Source organism: Monodelphis domestica, chromosome 1 (assembly GCF_027887165.1).
Source record: "Monodelphis domestica isolate mMonDom1 chromosome 1, mMonDom1.pri, whole genome shotgun sequence".
Lineage (NCBI taxonomy): Eukaryota > Metazoa > Chordata > Mammalia > Didelphimorphia > Didelphidae > Monodelphis > Monodelphis domestica.
This window is the reverse complement of record NC_077227.1, coordinates 208712509-208731613: the sequence shown is the minus strand read 5'-3', so window position 1 is coordinate 208731613 and position 19105 is coordinate 208712509. Positions and strand designations below refer to the sequence as shown.

Below are 19105 nucleotides of genomic sequence, written 5' to 3'. Positions count from 1 at the left end.
GTCCTCAACCTGGCACACATCCTCCATAATCTGTACTCAAGATAACTGTGGCCTATGAAGAATTATATACTGGGCAATAGTATATGACAATGGGGACATGCTAAATTTCCCACAGAGATACTATTTTCCAAGATATTGTCTCTTCAAGATCCCTGCTTCCTGTATTCAAAACTAATGAAGCCCTCTCCATCCCAAGGTACTCAGTACCTCAAGATACTGTGGGGGGGGGGCAGCTAGGTGGTTCAGTGGATAGAGAACAAGGCCTGGAAAAGGGAGGTCCTGGGTTCAAAAGTGGCCTCAAATATTTCCTAGCTGTGTGATCCTGGATAAGTCACTTAACCTCACATGCCTAGCCTTTACAGCTCTTTTGCCTTGGAACCAGTGTCCATTCTGAGTTTGTTTTGTTTTTTTTTTAAGGATGTTTGCGGGCTGGATCTTCACTAGGATTGAAGTAGAATATAAGTATCTTCTTTACATTCTACAAAATCATAAAAGAAAAAATTGAAGTTTATGCTGAAATGGTCTGTCAAAGTCTAAGAACTTCAGGGCAATGATAAAAACTCTCTGGTGCCTAGAGAACAGTCGACCCCAGGATATTCTGATGGGAGTAGCCCTGAGTTTGAGGTAGCCCCAACTCTGAGCTTCAGGGACCCCTTTTTGAGCCTATTAGTGCTATCCCTACTGAACAAAGCTACCACATTTGGTATCGCCAGCATTCCTTGTGTCCCCAAATACTTAGGGGCGGAAAGGGAAGTGAATAATGAAGGGATCATTTCTGGCGGAGAGGAGAGAGCTCTGTAGAATTGGAGATGGAGAAAGGAGGAGGTCTACGGGTCCCATTTTTTAACCCTGGGAGACCTAAAATGAGAACGAAATCCCTGCACCAAGGGCTGAAGCTGGAAATCCACCATTGCCCTCCAGAAACGTAACTGAAGAGGAGTTACTCATCAGTCAAGGGGCCTCAGGGATCGCCCCCACCCCCTCCCGGAGTCAGGCCCCCTTCACTGTGCTAACAACATCTCGGGAGAAATCCTTCCCCTCATCTGACCTGAGAGCTACTCTCTTCCCTGGCCTCCAGAGTGCAGCGTGGCTCCAGCCGGCCGTCCGGTCCCAGACTCTACTCCCGGCTCGGTTTCTGAGCCGGGGCAGGGCGGAGTTGAGGAGAATATGAGTGGAAGGCGCGGCCCAGACTCCGGGGCGCGGTGGGGCGGGCACTAGGAGCTGAACCCCACTGGGAGGAGCAGAAAGGTCTGGAGAGGAGCGGAGGGGTGCATAGAGGAAGAGGTGAGACGTCTCTGGGTCCGGGCTAGTATTCATGCCGCAGGAAAGCTAGGGTTGAGGTCACATCAGGTTTGAGGTGAAGGAATGAGGCGGGTGGCAGAGTACCCACGTCCTTTGGGGCACCTTGAATTAGGGACGGAGGAATCTGCTCTTTCGAGGCTTCTCTGTGGCGAAAGGGTAGGGATCTAAATGATCTAAATACCCGAGGGCAAGGATCTAAATGAGAAGGGATTCCACTCCCACCTCCATTTCCAGTAGTCTCTAGACAATAGTCCCCAGACCATACCCAGCTAGATCAATTCACGCTTTAAAATAGGGGGAAATAAAGAAAACCGCCGCCACCACCACCTTTTTCCCTGCGCCAAGCAGGACGTAGCTAAAGTAGGACTTCTTAAAACCCAGAAGTCATTTGTGCGATTCTTTGAGCACTAGTCTCTCCCACTCTCCACTGCGAAGTCCCCAAGAGGTCCCTATGATATCTCTGGAGATCAACACTCTCACGACCGGTGCGACTGGACTGTACGCAATCTAAGGTTAGAGGGAGTGCGGTAACTGCACTGGGAGGTGGTGAATTGAAGGAGATAGACCCGGAAAGGGCATGAGAGGAAGAGGGTCTCAGAAAAGGGCCACTGAGCTTGAGAACACTAGATGTGACCACAGTTGTAGTCTGGGGCCAAATAGGGAGGCATGCGAGAAAAGTTGAGGGCTGCTGTTTCTACCTGGGCTCCCAGTTTCTGTACTCCCACCCTCCAGCCCACTTGACCCCAGTGCAGCCCATCCGGTGGGCTGGAATGGAAAGAGCCTCACATTGTGGGAAGGACCCAGGATCTCGGGCTCTTTCAACCCAGCCCTAGTTTTGGTGAGTCCGGAGAATGGGGGAGAGGGAAGGTTCAGAACGCCGTTCTTGGTTTTAAGTCTGAGAGAGGAGAGGATGAGACAGAAAGAGGAGTGAGGGTCAGCAGGAACCCGAATGGTGATAGTTAGGGAATCTAAATGGCAGACACACTCAGGGTGTCTGGTACAGCTACTTAATGCAGAATTTAGTGTTACTGGGAAATCAGTAAGTTAGGGGACACACAATTCTAAGTAAATGATAAGAACTTTCAAGTAGTTGTGAAGAAGACCTCAGAAAGGAACAATGATCCCCAAATTTCTCCATGTGATACCTAGTCTAATAGTCAGGCTCATGACAGCTTTTGAGAAAAATATTTTACCTAAGCAGTGGATTCTGAAAAAGAAAATGTGGGAATTTAAATCATTTATTTACTTAAAAGAAATTGGTGGTAACTGATGGAAGCTACTGTCTCTGGTGGAATTTTTTTTTTTTGGTAAGGGAGCTGACCTGCAGGTCTGGTTTGAGGATGGGTGGAGCTCAAGCTATCTGGAAAGGCAAGGAAAGGCAAGGAATAGATGGGGGGAAGGGAGAGAATGAGGGAGGTAGGAGAATAGAATGGAGACTTGGAGAACAGAATGGAGACTTGTCAAGAGATAACCTTAGTTGGAAGAGGCTCCTACATCCTTAGCTCTCTTGATTCGATTCCTTTTGGCTACCCACTGTCTCTGCTTCAGTTCTGTGACCCTCCCAGGGTTTGGTGGGTCATATAGTGGATGTCACACTTGCCACTGTAACAGCCCAGTAGGGTCCTCCCTGATACTGATTTAATTACACAACCATTTATTAAATCGATACTATATGGAAGATTCTAGGAGTCCAGGGCAATTACCTTCCAAGATTTTTTGGTCCCACATCGCCATCAGTTTAGAAAAATAAAAATAAAAACTTTTGGACATATCTCCACAATATTTTGGAAGTCTAGTGCAGTTTTACACTACTAAAAGCCTCAAATTTCACCAAAACTTTAGGAACATCCTGTATGTGTATTTATATGCGTATAGACATGCATTATTGTATGACTTACATTATGCAACCCCAATACAAAAGGTCCAATACAAAAGGGGGTCCTCTTACTCCCTATGTAACCACAAAGTCCATGCTAAGAGTTATCTGCCTACCAAAGGCACAAGATTGATCCAAGGGACACAGGGTGGGTATGCCAGGAAGGGTGGAGAGGGGAATATTTGTAATGGCATATGTGCAGTTTCTGCTATAGGTGCTCCAATAATTGTTTAAAGTATAACTGCCCTGAGGGGAAATAGGGGAGAGGTTAAGAACTTGCACAACAAAAGTGGGGGCAAAGGGGAGTGGAAAAGAGGAAAGTAGACAATATTAAGGGTAGTGTGAAGGGTAGAATGGTTAGGGTAGAAACAAGGGTGGTAGGGTTCAGGTCACCTTCCCAATCTTCAATTGATTAAACAAATACCTCTTTGGGTCATTCTAGGACTTCCTCTTTAGAAACCTCTGCTTTAGCTCACTCTGTTGGGCTTCAGTTCCTGTTTCAAGGAACCACAGGAGGATCTGGGTTTAAATATGGCCTCAGACATTTCCCAGCTGTATAATAACTCTGGGCAAGGCATTTAATACCAATTGTCTAGCCCTTGCTGCTCTTCTGTCTTAGAATCTATATTTAATATTGAAGACAGAAGGTAAGGGAAAGGAAGGAAGGAAGGAAGGAAGGAAGGAAGGAAGGAAGGAAGGAAGGAAGGAAGGAAGGAAGGAAGGAAGGAAGGAAGGAAGGAAGGAAGGAAGGAAAAGAAAACACAGGTTTTGAAATCACAGAACCTAGATTTATATCCCATTCCTCAAAATTCCTACTTTTGTAACATTGGGCAGTTGTATCACTTCAACTCTTTGGACCTCAGTTTCCTTATCTGTAAAATGATGGGTTTGGACTCTGAGGGATTTCTTAGATCCAGGATAGGGAATGGACTGATGCTTTAATTCATATAGGGAACTCCCAGGCAAGTAAACTCCCTCTATCAGTAGAGGATTGGATCTCCTCTGTAATTTTCTATCTTAGACTTCTACACTATCATGCAGCCAGTACACGCAACACACTATAGAATGCTTTCCTTTGTGTGTGTGAGTATTTATTTGTATTTTGGTATGGAAGAGGAATAACAAAATAATTTCATAGTTTTTTCTTCATATAGATAGTTTATTCTCTGAAAAATTCCCAAGATAAAATTGAGCAGGTTAAGGTTATTTGTTGCAAAAGTAATGAATTTATGAAAAATGGGTTGGTGATAGGCCTAACTTCAGGCCTGAGACCTTTTTTATTTTTTGACATTAAAAATTTTTTTGAGCTCTAAAATCTCTCTCTCTCTCTCTCTCTCTCTCTCTCTCTGTCTGTCTCTCTCTCTCTGTCTGTCTCTCTCTTTCCCTTCCTCACTTCCAGGTTTTACTCTGATATCAATTTTACATATGTAATCAAATGTTCTACTATTTAAGAGTTTTTCAGAAATAGCTATTTTTTTAAGGAAAACCAAAGTCAAGAATATTCCATCCAATTCAGCAAATGTTTATTAAGGGTAGGCAATAGAGAATACAAAGTTGAACTAACTACATTCTCTATCTTCTGGGAGTTGACCTTCTAATGGGTACACAAAGCACACCAGCACTGCTTTCTGATTCAAACCTAACAGAAGTCTAGCCAAGTTTGTTTTGACAGGCATAGCTTAATTCTGTTCCTTCTCTCCATCCTTATCTTATGAACTCTTTCCCCCAAATCCTTAAAAAACAAACAAAAAACCTCGCTTTCTATCTTACAATCTATATAAAGTATTGGTTCAAAGGCAGAACTACAATAAGGGCTAAACAAATTGGAGTCAAGCCCAGGATTACACAGCTAGAAAGTATCTAAGATCAGATTTGAACCCAAGACTGCCAGTCTCCAGGCCTCACTCTCAAAAGCCACTGAGCCACTTAGTTGCCATCAAAATCCTTTTAACCTAGGTTCACTTTCCTTTCAATCTCCTTTGTTCCCTTCCCTCTAGGGAAGGTCTTAGAATAGAGCTAGATCTCTAAACAGGAAGAAAAGGGAATAAATATTTATTAAACACCTACTATGTGCTAGATGGAATGCTAAGCACTTTATAAATATCTCATTTTATCTTTTTTTAAAAAACCCTTACCTTCTATTGATTTGTGTGCCACTCTTCATCTGAGAAACAAAGCACCTCTTTTCAATCTTTGCCTACACATTCAGAGCAACACCCCAAAGAAACTTTGCCTGAGTAGTTGCAGAATGTCAGAGCTGGAGAGGAACTTAGAGATCAACTCAAGTCTTAGTGTTTGAATTTATAAATGAAAAGACTGAGAATGGAATAAAGTGATTTCTCCAAGGTCATACAGCTAGTCATGAGTTCAAATTCAGCCTCAGACACTTAATAGCTGTGACTGTAGACAAGTCATTTAATCTTGTTTGCCTCAGTTTCCTCATCTGTCAAATGAGCTAGAGAAGGCAATGACAAACCACTCCAGTATCTTTGCCAAAGGGGGAAAAAAACCCTAAATGGGGTCAGGAAGAGTCAGATAAGATTGACACAACCCAACAATAACAACAATATGAGGAAGAAGGTGGGATGGATGAGATGGGCACTAAGTTTTCCATATAGCTCTAAGATTTCAGGACCCAGAAACCCACTCCTTTCTCACAAAGCACAAGAACACTTTATAGAGGAGAGACATTTCCAATCCTGTCTGAAATGACTGAGTAGCAATTGAATCTCACTCATATTTACATTCTCTAAACCATAACCACCCCCTTCCCTGAACCATTCTCCATCTGTAGAAGTTGTAATACATACTAATTGTACACTTAACTGGCAGTGTGTGTTGGATTACTGAATTGGAAGAAGATGCCTAGGCATTTGTGTAACCCTTTGTGTGAGAAGCTTAGCATTTGGGGAGCAGAGAGGCCCCCTGGCGGACTTCTAGTCAGTGACAACATGAAAGAGGACCCAAGAATTCCAAAAGGCATTGGAGTTTCCAAACTGGCTTGGTTAGCCCTCTAATCAATCCCTGTTTAGTCAGAGTCTCTGTGTCACTGTTTCTGTATGTGACCATATTTTATGTGAACATGGATGGGTTCTGTATTTGCATGTTTTTATTTATCTATGTTTTCCATCCAATTTTATACAAATACTTGTTTAAGGTTGTATTTTTCCTCCTATTAATGTTTTAAAAATTATTTTATTTTTTCAATTAGCAAGCCTTTGTTTTCTCTCCCTCCTACCAACCCTTACCAAGTGAAAAGAAAAGTAAAATAAAAACCTTGTAACAAATATTCATAGAGAAGCAAAACAAATTGCTACATTATCCATGTCTGGAAATGTATGCCTCATCCTACATCTTCAATCTATCACTTGTCGACTAAGAGGTGCACAACAAAGAGCATCAGTCCTTTGCAAATGGGTTGGGCCATTACATTGATCAGAGAGCTTAATTCTTGAATGTCTGTTTTTGTGTGTGCCTATTTTATTGTTGTTCAATTGTTTTAGTCATGTCCAACACTTTATAACCCCATTTTGGGGTTTTCTTGGCAAAGATACTGGAGTAATTTGTCACTTCTTCAGCTCATTTTATTTTATTCTTTAATTTTTTTATTTAATTGATTTTTACATTAAAATTCTTTTTTACTTACCATCCATCTTGGAGTCAATACTGTGTATTGGCTCCAAGGCAGAAGAGTGGTAAGGGAGTCAAATGACTTGCCCAGGGTCACACAGCTGGGAAGTGTCTGCAGCCAGATTTGAACCTAGGACCTCCCATCTCTAGGGCTGACTCTCAATCCATTGAGCCACCCAGCTGCCCCCTTACATTAAAATGCTTAGATATTGCCTACTCTCCCTCCTGTCTCTGCACTAGGGAAGGCATCATTTATCAAAAAGATATATGTATATATAAAATTATAGATGAGGAACTGAGACAAACAGGGTCAAGCACCTTGGCCAGAGGCACACAGTGTCTGAGGCCAGATTTGAACTCACGAAGAGGAGTCTTCCTGATTCGAAGCCCTGTGAATAAGTTTGTGTATTTTTCCAAATCCTTGTGGTGAATCCAGGGAGATGGTGGATAAATTGAATAGAGATTGGTCCATCTGGGATTAAGAGAGAATAGTGGTCCCTTTTCTGTGAAACTAGAAAGGGAAGCCAAGAGTAGACAGAGAGAAGAAAGGGTAGGGTCTAAAAAAGATGATCAAGAATAGGAGAAGTGGGCAGTGGGACAAAGAGAAGGGAAGATACTGGACAGATGGGGGAAATGAGGACAGGAAATAGAAGAATCAATTTGGAGACAGAAAAAATCTCAGAAAGCATGGAGTCTAGGGCCATGGTTATGAACCCAAGCTCTAGCACAGAGTTTGCCAGAGTTCATTACTAGAAAGCCAGAGGGATGTGGGCCTGGGCTGCTCCCTTTCCCCTCTCCACATGTGCCTGAGGACATTTTCTGCCCCTCTAAAAGGTTCACCATTGCTGGTCTAGGCACAGCCAGGTGGCTTAGCAGACAGAGTACTAGGGTTGGAGATAGGAGATCTTGAGGTCAAATATGGCTTCAGACATCTCCTAGGTGTCAGACCCTGGGCTTAACTTAACCTCAGTTGTCTAACCTATAATACTCTTCTACCTTAGAATTAATACTTAGTATGGATTCTAAGACAGAAGGCAAGGGTTTTTTTTTTTTAATTCAAAAAGTAAAGAACGCCTTGAGTCTAATCTCATTTCAAAGATGAGGAAAATGAGGGCTAAAGGACTTGGTGATTTGCCTAAGATAAATCTAGTTAGTTGCAAAGCTAAGTCTCTTGATTCTTGTTCAAAACTTTCTCTTCCCCCCCCTTTAAATCCATACTTTTTGTCTTAGGGACAACTCTAAGACAGAAGGGCAAGGGCTAGGTTAAGAAGGTTAAACGACTTGCCCAGGGTCACATAGCTAGGAAGTATCTGAGGTCAGATTTGAAACCAGGTCCTCCCAGCTCCACATCTGGTATTCTATCCTCTGAACCACTTAGCTTTCCCTTGATACTCTAAGAAGAGGTGATAGTATTTCAGTAAAAAGAATGCTGGTTTAGAATAGGTAGGAAATGGATTCATATCTTAGCTCTGCAACTACTTGTATGATGTTGGACAAGTCATTTGACTTCTCTGGACCTCAGTTTCCCCTTTTGTATAGTAAGAGTGTTGTACTGTACTTGATGACCTTTAAGGACCAATCTGGGGCTAACCATGATGCCATGACAGGAGATATCATGCAGTAGGCATTTATTCATTTCCTTGGACTCAGAATTGGAAACTTAAAATAAAACAAAAAATTGCCCCTGCCCTTAAGGAACCTTTAGACAGATGTGCAAGGACATTTGAGAGGAGGAAAGAAGATTAACAGTGAGGGAGATCAGGAAAACCTGACAGTAGGAAGTGGTACTTAAATTGAATATTGAAGGAACCTAAGAACTTAATATGTGGAGCTGAGAAGGGATTGCACTGCAGGCATGGGGCATTGTCTGTACAAAGACACAGAGGAGGCAAATGAAATGATGAGTGTGAGGAAGAGTTATTAATCCAGATTGGTTGGAGAGTAGAGTTCATGCAGGGGAGTAGTATGGAATAAGACTGGGAATGTAAGAAGGAGCTCAATAAAGAAGGCTTTACTCCCTCTCCCCTTCCCCCTGCCAATAACATGTAAAAACAATTTATAATGTTCTATTTTTGAGTTCCAAATTCTCTTCCTTCCCCCTAATCACCTATCCTCGCCACCCTCCCCCAGGTAGTAAACAATCTGATATAGATTTTACTTATGGAATCATGTAAAACATTTTCCCATAGCAATCACTTTATGAAAGAAAACTTGAGCAACAAAATGAAGAAAGTGAAATAAAATGTGATTTGATCTGCAATCAGACACCATCCCTTCTTCCTCTGGAGGCAGATGGCATTTTTCATCTTGCATCTTTTGGGATTGTCTCAAGTCACTGTATTGCTGGGAATAGTCAAGTCATTCATGGTTGATCATTATATGCTATTGCTATTACTGATGCAGAGGGCTTTAAACAATAGCCTATGGAGTTTGTATTTTATCCCACCGGCAGTCGGCAACCCCTCAAGGTTTTTGAGCCAAATGTCAGCCACTTGGAGCCATGTTCTTTCTTGTGCCTTAGAGTACTTTGGCAGCTGCATTAAAGTTATGTTGGAGAAGAGAGAGACTCATCACAGGAAATCAGTTAGGAGATTGTTATAGGAATCTAGTTGAGTAATGATGAGGGTCTGAACTCAGGCGGTGATTGAATGGAAGAGAGAGGACAGATGCAAGAGGGATAGAATTGGGAGGTTTTGGCAGCTGAAAGTGGTGGGAGTGGTGGTTGCTATTGACCCCATTTCAGTTTTTCTTGGCAAAGATACTGGAGTGATTTTCCATGCCCTTCTCCAGCTCATTTTGCAGATGAGGAAACTGAGGCAAACAGTGTTAAAGTGTCTTGCCTGGGATCACACAACTAGGAAGTATCTTAGGCCAGATTTGAATGATGAGTTTTCTTGATTTGAAATATGAATCTTCCTGACTTCAGGCACACAGAGGTACCCATATTTCAATTAGGAATTGCCCATATTTCAGCCTCAATGTTACTTGTAATAGAAATCACCTATATAGTAAATATTGTTCTTTTCATCAACTTTTTGCCTGTGTAATTGGGGCAGGAAGCATATAAAAGTGGGGTTCGGAGCATGTCTTGAGACCATAGCCCCAAAACTATAGATGAAAACACAAAGTTCCAGGTGGTAAAAGCACTACTTTGGGGAACCTGAAGGTTATCCTATAGTATCCTACTTAGTATCAATTCTTTCTTTTTATCTTAGAATCAATACTGTGTATTGATTACAAGAGAGAAGTTCGGTAAGGGCTATGCAATGGGGGTTAAGTGACTTGCTCAGGGTCATACAGCCCCAAAATATCTGAGGTCAGATTTGAACCAGGACCTCCTATTTCTAAATCCACTGAACCACCTAGCTGCCCCTACTTAGTGTCAATTCTAAGACAGAAGATAAAGCTTTTAAACACACACACACACACACACACACACACACACACACACACACACACACAAAGATGTCAAAGAAAACAATGATCCCTTAGATGCCAATTACATAACCAGTGGGGAAGAAAAATAATAGATGGGGATGAGAAGCTGGGGCTGGGGTGCTAATCCATGACCCTGTACTGTTACAGCTGTCTGCCTCCTGACCCAGCGCCAAGATGTCAGCCCTTGGACACACATTCCCCTTCTATGCTGGCCCCAAACCCACCTTCCCCATGGATACCACTTCAGCAGTCATCATCACAGTCTTCTTAACCCTACTGGTCACTTTCATCGGTATCCTGCCTGGTATCAGAGGCAAGATGGTAAGAGATATGCTCCAACCTTGACATAACCCAGCCCGAAGGAACCCATGCTCCAAGAAAACTCCAATCCCAGCCCCAAATCTAACTTCAACCTTAGGGAAACCCCAGCCTAACTAAGATGACTCTATCCCTGGGAGACTCCAACTCAGAGTGACCCCCAACTCTAGAGATACCCAATTCTCAATTCAGGGGGAGACCTTAAAATATTGTTCTTTAGAGTGGAATGGGGAGGGAGGGAGGGATCTGATTACTGACCTCATCCCATAATTCAGAGGCTGTTTTGGCTGCTTCGGGTTGTGACCAGCCTATTCATTGGAGCAGCCACCCTGGGTGAGTATGGATGAAGTGAAACCAAATGCCCATCCCTGAAAATGTGACCTTCCATTTCCCCCAATTTTCCCCACCCCCACTTCATTCCTTTCCTTGAAACACAGATTCTCATTATGTTTGAGAAACATCTAAAAGCCAGTTACAGTGGTGGCATATACCTATTACCAGGGAAACTGAGGGTGGTGAATCATTTGAGCTTGGGGAAATTCTGAGCTACAGAGGGGAAAAGCTGATCTAGTGTCCCAACTAAATCTGGCACAATATGGTAATCTCTCTCTCAAAACTCTTACCTTCTGTCTTAGAATTGATAGTTAAGTATTGATTCTAAGGTAGAAGAACAGTAAGGACTAGGCAGTGGGGGTTAAGTGACTTGCTAGGAAGTGTCTGAGGCCACATTTGAACCCAGGACCTACCTTTTTCAGGTTCCCTACCTGTCCCAAATATGGTGATCTCTTGAGAACAGGAGTTCACCAGGCTACCTAAGAAGTAGCAAACTGATTCAGCTGGGAAACAAGAGCTTCCTTGTCTTAACAGTAGTAGGACAGGACCTGTGAGGGACTGCTAAACTGCTATCCTAGGCAAGATAGGAAGACCAAGTCTAAAATTCTCTCTCCCTCCCTCTCTCTCCCCCCCATCTCTCCCTCTTCCTCTCTCTCTCTCTCTCTCTCTCTCTCTCTCTCTCTCTCTCTCTCTCTCTCTCTCTCTCTCTCTCTCTCTCTCTCTCTCTCTCTCTCTCTCTCTCTCTCTCTCTCTCTTTCTCTCATTCTCTCTTGTTCTCTCATTCCTCATTCTCTCTTTCTTGATCTCTCTCTCATTCTCTTTTCTCTCTTGTTCTCTCATTTCTTTCTCTCTCTCCCTCCCTCTCTCTCCCTCCCTCCCTCCCCCCCCCTCTCTCTCTCCCCTTCCCTCCTCCACCTCTACCATACCAAATACTCTCTCTGAAGAAGAAACAAGAGATAGTGAAAATAATCATAAATGAGGAGTCTAGAGTCTTGGTTTCTAGTTTCAAGTTTCAGATCTGCCATTAATTAGCTGAATGACTTTTGAACAAGTCACTACCTCTTTCTGGGCCTTGCTTTCATATCTGTAAAAGGAGGGAACTGTATTAGAAGTCCATGAGGCCCTTCGTAGAAACAAATTCCATAAATCTATGAATCTATAACATCCTTTTCCTGTTCTCTTATTGTCACTCATCTTCCTGAGTTCCAAACTGGCCTCAGATATGTACTAGCTATGTGACCCTGGGAAATTCACTTTAATCTTGTTTGCCTCAGTTTCCTCATCTATAAACTGAGCTGAAGAAGGAAATGACAAACCACTTCAATATCTCTGCCAAGAAAACCCCAAATGGGATCAGTAAGAATTGGACATAATTGAAAGGTCTGAACAACAACAAATCTCATTTGATTTTCTTTCTTCTTCTTCTTCTTTTAAACCTTTACCTTCCATCTTGGAATCAATACTGTGTATTGGCTCCAAGGCAGAAGAGTGGTAAGGGCTAGGCAATGGGGGTCAAGTGACTTGCCCAGGGTCACACAACTGGGAAGTGTCTGAGGCCAGATTTGAACCTAGGACCTCCCATATCTAGGCTTGGCTCTCAATCCACTGAGCCACCTAGCTGCCCCCTCATTTGATTTTCTTAACAATCCTGGGAGGAAGGTACTATCATTATTACCACTTTACAGTTGAGGAAACTCAGGGTCATACAGCTAGTAAGTATCTACAGTTGGATTTGAACTCAAGTCTTCCTGATTGGGGCCAACATCCAGTGCTCTATTCATTGTGTCACCTAACTGCTTCTCTTTGTGGTATGGTGCTAAAACCCTGGGGTTACAAAAGGACAAAGTTGTCTAAGCATTCTCACTCCTTAACATTTTGATGTAGTTGAAATCAAGTTAAAGTAAATGCCTGAATCTAAGATGTCCTTGTAAGAGTGTGGTAATAAAAATGGAGAAGTGGATGACTTCTTGGTTACAGTGAATAGAAGAGGAGTTTCCATATTGATGCTATTTATTCATTAGGGCAGCTATGTGGTACAGTGTAGAGTGCCTGATTTAGAGTTTAAACTCAGGAAGACCTGAGCTCAAAACCATTCTCAGACTCTTATTATCTGTGGTGTCCTGGGCAAGTTTCTTAACCACTCCCTGCCTCAGTTTCCTCATTTATAAAATTAAGATGATAATAGCACCCTACCTCCCAGGGTTGTTATGAAGCAACAAATGTTAAGTGCTTTGCAAATCTTAAGGCAGTATATACATGCTAGTTCTTATTAATAATAATCCCATCCATGCTGATTCATTTTTCTTTTCCCCTTTTGCTTGGGATAGTATCTCTCAAGGGAGTGGGTGGGGACTCAGACAAAGGGGAGATCACACCTACCCCACCATGCACCCATGATTCTCATGCCATCTCCCCATTCTTCCTCTCCTCTCCTTTCCAGCTGTGAACTTCAGTGGGGAGTGGTCTGTGGGCCAGGTCAATACCAATACTACATATAAGGCCTTCAGCCCCTTGAGGATCAATGCAAATGTAGGGTTGCAAATTGGTCTTCGAGGGATCAATATTACCCTTACAGGTAAAAGGATGTGACTGGGGGAGTCCTGGTAGGATTTGATCTTTGGAAGTCTGGGAAGCAAATGGGATTTCTGTGACTCTGGGCAAGTGTCTTAACCTTGTTTGCCTCAGTTTTCTTATCCGTAAAATGAGTTGGAGAAGGAAATGGCAAACCACTCCCATATATTTGCCAAGAAAACTCCAAAATAGGAGTCACAAAGAGTCAGACGTGACCTAAACAAATGAACAAAAGAGGGGTTATGGAGCAGCTAGGTGGCCCAATGGATAGAGTGCTGAAGTTAGGAAGACTCCTCTTCTTGAGTTCAAATCTGGCCTCAGACTCTAGTTGTGTGATCCTGGACAAATCACTTAACCGTTTGCCTCATTTCCTAACTGTAAAATTATCTAGAGAAGGAAATGGCAAACCACTCCAGTATCCTTGCCAAGAAAACTTCAAATGTGGTCATGAGGAATCAGACACCATTGGAAAATGGCTAAACAACAAGAGGGAGTTAGGGACACAGAATGTACACCATGGCAAAAACACTGGCTCTGGAGTCAAAGAAGATGGGTAAATTTCTGCCTTCAAAGATTCTGTGTGGCCAAGGCCAAGTTACTCAACTTCCTCATCTTTGTTTTCATTCATTTATTTTTTATTACCATTACCTTCAGTTTTGAAGTAAATAAGAAAGAACAGCAAGGGCAAGGCAATTGGGTTTAAGTGGTTTGCAAGGGCTAGACAATGGGCATTAAGTGACTGGCCCAGGGTCACATGGCTAGGTAATGTCTGAGGTTAGATTTAAACTCAGGTCCTCCTGACTCCAGGCTTGGTGCTCTCTCCACTGTACTACCTAACCATCCCAGTTTCCTCATCTTTAAAATGCAGAACCCCAACTAGAAGGTCCCTGAGATCTCTTGCTTTTTGTGGTCTAAAATTCTATGATCCCTGAGACTTGCTTCCTCCCTTAGCCATAGCCAAGGTTTTCTCCCCTTGCTCATTCCCATGCCAACAACTCCCCAGGATGCTATCTTTTCCTTTTGAATCTGTCCCTACTGAATACACAGGACATAGGGGATTATAAGGCACTCTCTGAATGTCATAGGGGACTCCCACACAGAATCCTCATGGTCCTGTTTCCCCTTGGTCCTTGGATCTTGGCCTTCCTCCCTTGTCCCTTTGCCCCAGGGACACCAATACGGCAACTGAATGAGACCATTGACTACAATGAGCAGTTCAGATGGCATTTTGGACAAAATTATGCTGAGGAGTACATTGAAGCGCTGGAGAAGGGGGTGCCTGACCCAGTACTCTACCTGGCAGAGAAATTTACTCCAAACAATCCCTGTGATCTGTACCGCCAATACCGGCTGGCTGGACACTATGCTTCTGCCACACTCTGGTAAGGATAGAGGGCTGGGCAGGGAGGCAAGAAGACCCAAACTTTAGACAACAACACTCCTCTTGCTATCCAGGAAACCCTGGTAGGAGGGACTGGCACCCTAGGCACAGAGTCAGATTAGTACTTAGCCCCACGGTCCAACTGGGTGAAGCAATCAAACCTCCCCAGAATCTTGTGGCTCCCCTTCTTCTCACTTGAATTATGTCTTACCAGGGTGGCATTCCTCTGCTGGCTATTATCGAATGTGCTGCTATCCATGCCTGCATTAGTTTATGGTGGGCACATGCTCCTGGCCACGGGAGCCTTCCTCATCTTCTCATTGCTCTTCTTCTCCTCGGCCACCACACTGACCCCACTGTGCCCGCTCCGCCTGGGCTCTGCTTCCCTGCACATTCAACGTGGACCTGCCTTCTGGATCACACTGGCTACTGGTGAGGACTCTCATGGAGGGATTGCAGGAAGGGGACCCAAGAAACAAGAGGGAGGAATGGGGTGGCCTTTCCCAGTGAGAAATTTTAATTTAATATAAATTTTGACATGTTTAACTTTTAACATTTAATATATTTTAATTAATTACATTATATAATTATATATAATATTTATCTAGAAAAGAAATTATTTTATTATTATAGTTATATATAATTATCATAAATGTTATATATAATATATAAAACATTATAAATATATGACATAGATAAATATATACATAGTCCTTAGCATATCTTAATGTGCAAAATATAAATACTGGCTATTACTGTCCCTTTACAAACTCTTGGCCCAGCCATCTTTCAAGTCCTCTTGTTTATACTCCTTCCTTCATCCTTTAAGGACTAGATAAACAATTACTTCTCATTTACTATGCACCAGGTATCCTACTCAATTCTGGGGATATAAAGATAACATCAATTCTTGTCCTCATTTCAATGGGATGAAACAACATGTAGACCTCTGACTGTACAGTGTGTTCCAAGTAGATAACAAAAGAATTTGGGAAGTCACTAATAGCTCTTCCTGTAGAGGGCAGCACATGAGCTGTGTATGCTCTGAAGCTGGCCTTTGATGTAGGAGAGATGACTCCAGCATAGGATCTTAGATAGAAGGAAATGGAGATCAGAGAGGGTACCTATGCATCAGAAGCAGGATTTGAATTTAGCTCCCTAGGACCAGTGCTCTTTCCACTGCTTCACACTATCTCTCTGCAGCAAGGCAAAGAGGAGATGAAATGGAATATTCAAGGAACAACATTTAGGATAGAATCTATCTTTCCAGACCATTCACTGATTATTCTCCCTCTCCCACTCACTGTAAGGGAGAACTATTTGTGATTGGTCTGAAAAGATAAGCTAGAGTCAAATTGTAAAGGGCTTTGATGCCAGATTAGAAGAATCTGCATTTCATCCTGGAGGGAATAGGGAGTCACCTAGGCTTCTTGAGCAGAAGAATGCCATGATCAAACTTGAAATTTAGAGACCATCAATTTGGCACCTAGGTGGAGGAGAAATGGGAGAGGAGAAAAACTATTTAGAGAAATGATGGGGGCGGGGTTTGGGAAGATAATGAATTGTTTGGGGGTACAGCACAGTATCATATTGAATTTGAGATGGTTATGGACCATTCAGCTGGAAATGTCAAGTTGTTGGATATTCAGGACTCAGCATATAGAGGTCTGGATAAATTGAGAGTCAAACTGTATACAGGTGATAATTGAGCCCATAAAACCTTATGAGATCACAAAGGCAACTAAGTTGCTCAGTGGATAGAATGCTAAGCCTAGAGATAGGAGGTCTTGGGTTTGAATCTGATCTCAGATACTTCCTAGATGTGTGATCTTGGGCAAGTCATTTAACCCCCATTGCCTAGCCTTTAACCGCTCTTTTGCCTTGGATCTAAGATGGAAGGTAAGGACTTTAAAAAAAAAAAAGACCTTATGAGATCACCCAGAGAGTGTATCCAGAAAGAGAAGGGAACCCAGGCCTGAGCCTTAGGGTACACCTATGAAAAGAGTCTGGAGTGTGGATAATCATCCCAGTGTGTGCTCTTCCTCCCCTTGTTTTTGTCCTGAGTTATTCTCTCTCTCCTTCCTCAATTGTACCCAATGTTGTTCCCATTTCTTCCCGAATGCCTTCCTTTCATATTGAGTGCCCTTCCTCCACCCCTTTCCCACCTCTCCTCATCTGTCTCAGACTTCTTTGCCAACTCTCCTTCTCCTCCTTAGGGTTGCTGTGTATTCTGCTGGGCCTGATTGTGATGGTAATGCACAGAATACAACCTGACAGGCTGAAAATTTTCTTCAACCAAAGTGGGATCGAAGAACCTGAAAAAGGAGCAGGTCCAGAGGAAGGAGGACTCTTGAGTCCCCGATACAGGATTTCCCAAGAGAGCCCTGGGGACCAAGACATAACTCTGTCAGAGGCTCCCAGTGAGGAGTGCCCTAGGGAGGGACCCATCAGTCCTGTAGAGGATCCCCTGAGAGAGCCAGAGAGTTGCTTATAACATTCTATCTCCTATACCACACTGGATTTAGGAGTTGAAGAAAGTCTGGAGATGTTCCGTCTCAAGGGTTTACAGTTAGCATGCACTTTTACCCTTCCAAATTGTCACCATTGGAGACTTTCTTTCTAGTTCCAAATCTCCCTTAACTCATTGAAACAATGATTGCCACCCTAAGTTTATTGCTGATATCTTCCCAGAGAGACAATGTGGTATGAAGAAAAAGATCATTGGACTTGGAGCCAGATCTGGATTCAAACCCTAGCTTGAATCTGGTACACGAATTCAGTTTAAAACAACAAGCATTTATTATATGCCAAGCATAATGCAAGGAGATATAATGACCTAGCAAGAAAGAAACAGTTCCTACCATGAAGGAGCTTACATTCTGTGTGTTAGCTGTGTGACTTTGGGCAAGTAATTTCACTCCTTTGAGCCTCAGTTTGCTTATCTTTAAAATGGTGGAAGAGAATGGATTAGATCAGTCATTACGGATTTGTGGGTGTATGGGTCTTTAAATCCACAAGGTTATCAAATAAAGACATTTCAGTCTTTACCTCCAACAAAATGTCAAGGGGGTGGGGGAAGGTTCTGGCATTTTTTTTATGGTAAAAAGAAATTCTTTGACCCTCTGATCCTCATATTTAAAAGCTCAGGAACCACCAGACTTGGGGGAAATTAGGTGAAGACCCCTTCCAACAGCCTAAGATTCTAACTCTTCCTGTGGAAGTCTGAGCAATGAATCTGAGCCACAGCAGGTGGTTTAAAGGCTAAAGGTCTTGTGCGGAACAATCAAGTCTCTTCACCTCCCTTGGCCTCAGTTTCTTCCTATGTAAAATAGGACAGTTGGACTAGATGCCTTTCCCAGTACCTAGTCGCCCTCAATCTGTGATGCTATGATCCCTTCTACCAATACCAGATCAAAGATGAAGGCACTTTGAGTTCTCATTTCAAACTTGTCTGCCTGGTTTTTTTTGTTGTTATTTGTTTGAAGAAAACTTCCTTTTCTCTTTGAAGATGCTCTGGACTTCATTTTAATTTGCTTTCTTATGGTTCATTGTGTTGGAGGGCATCTTAATTTGTCTGACTCTACTCCACTGAGTAGACACTATCATCTCCTTCACCTCCAATTTCTCCATTTGGCAGTCTGCCTTTTAATTAGGCCCCTAGTCCCACCACCACGTACACTTGAGAATCCACAAGGATTTAGTGTAAAGAATATTGAGTTAAGAGACCAGTGTTCAAGGGGGTTGCCTCCCCAATTCAATGGCTATTTTGTAAATTAGCCTCACCCCAAAGGTCTAGCTAGAAAGAAATTGAGGGAATAATAATCTCGGAAACTTCTCTGTTTCTCACCCTCCCGGTCAGGTAGGGACTCCCAAAGAAACCCGAGGGACCTAACGAACTATACAGTCACATGATTTAAGACTGGGAAATGGACTTATGGGAGAGAATCAAAAGTGATTCCCCTCAGAGCCCACTTCCTGGGCTACTTTGGGGCTCCTCCCTAGCTCCGGGCTACTGCAAGTGAGAAAGCCACTGCACATGGTGCAGAAGAAATACACGCTGGGAAGAGGAAGCCACTGAGGACTAACGTAGAAGGCACAAGATGTCCAGGTCTAACCCGACGTTTTACGCTCGAGATGGTAGAGTGGACTCTCATTCCGAGACAGATTGTTCGCAGTTCGGCCTCTCCGTACCTCCACTAGGGGGCGGCACGGGCATCTCAGAGTTTCTCCCCAGGCAGCGTTGTTGCCCTGCCGGG

General features: G+C 43.0%; 2 protein-coding genes across 5 annotated transcripts in view; one reads left to right on the top strand and one right to left on the bottom strand.

Annotated features, from left to right (window-relative positions):
* LOC100012836 (dual oxidase 1) overlaps positions 1–1153 on the bottom strand; it is a 69758-nt gene extending 68605 nt beyond the window's left edge. The window contains exon 1 of the mRNA XM_007472477.3: positions 1049–1153. The gene's annotated coding sequence lies outside the window, so the exon portion shown is untranslated. The remainder of the gene's footprint in view (positions 1–1048) is intronic.
* Positions 1117–18310, top strand: DUOXA1 (dual oxidase maturation factor 1). 4 transcript variants are annotated; one of them, XM_007472479.2, is made up of 8 exons: positions 1291–1814; positions 2035–2140; positions 10394–10567; positions 10840–10897; positions 13338–13472; positions 14637–14850; positions 15064–15281; positions 17066–18310. In XM_007472479.2, the coding sequence occupies exons 3-8, from the start codon at positions 10421–10423 to the stop codon at positions 17341–17343; spliced, it is 1050 nt and encodes a 349-aa protein (XP_007472541.1). In that variant the 5' UTR covers positions 1291–1814; positions 2035–2140; positions 10394–10420; the 3' UTR covers positions 17344–18310. The 4 variants fall into 4 exon arrangements, with proteins under 4 accessions (XP_007472542.1, XP_007472541.1, XP_007472540.1 ...); XM_007472480.2 differs by lacking the exons at positions 1291–1814; positions 2035–2140 and adding an exon at positions 1117–1284; XM_007472478.2 differs by lacking the exon at positions 2035–2140.
* Positions 18311–19105: the final 795 nt, after the last annotated feature.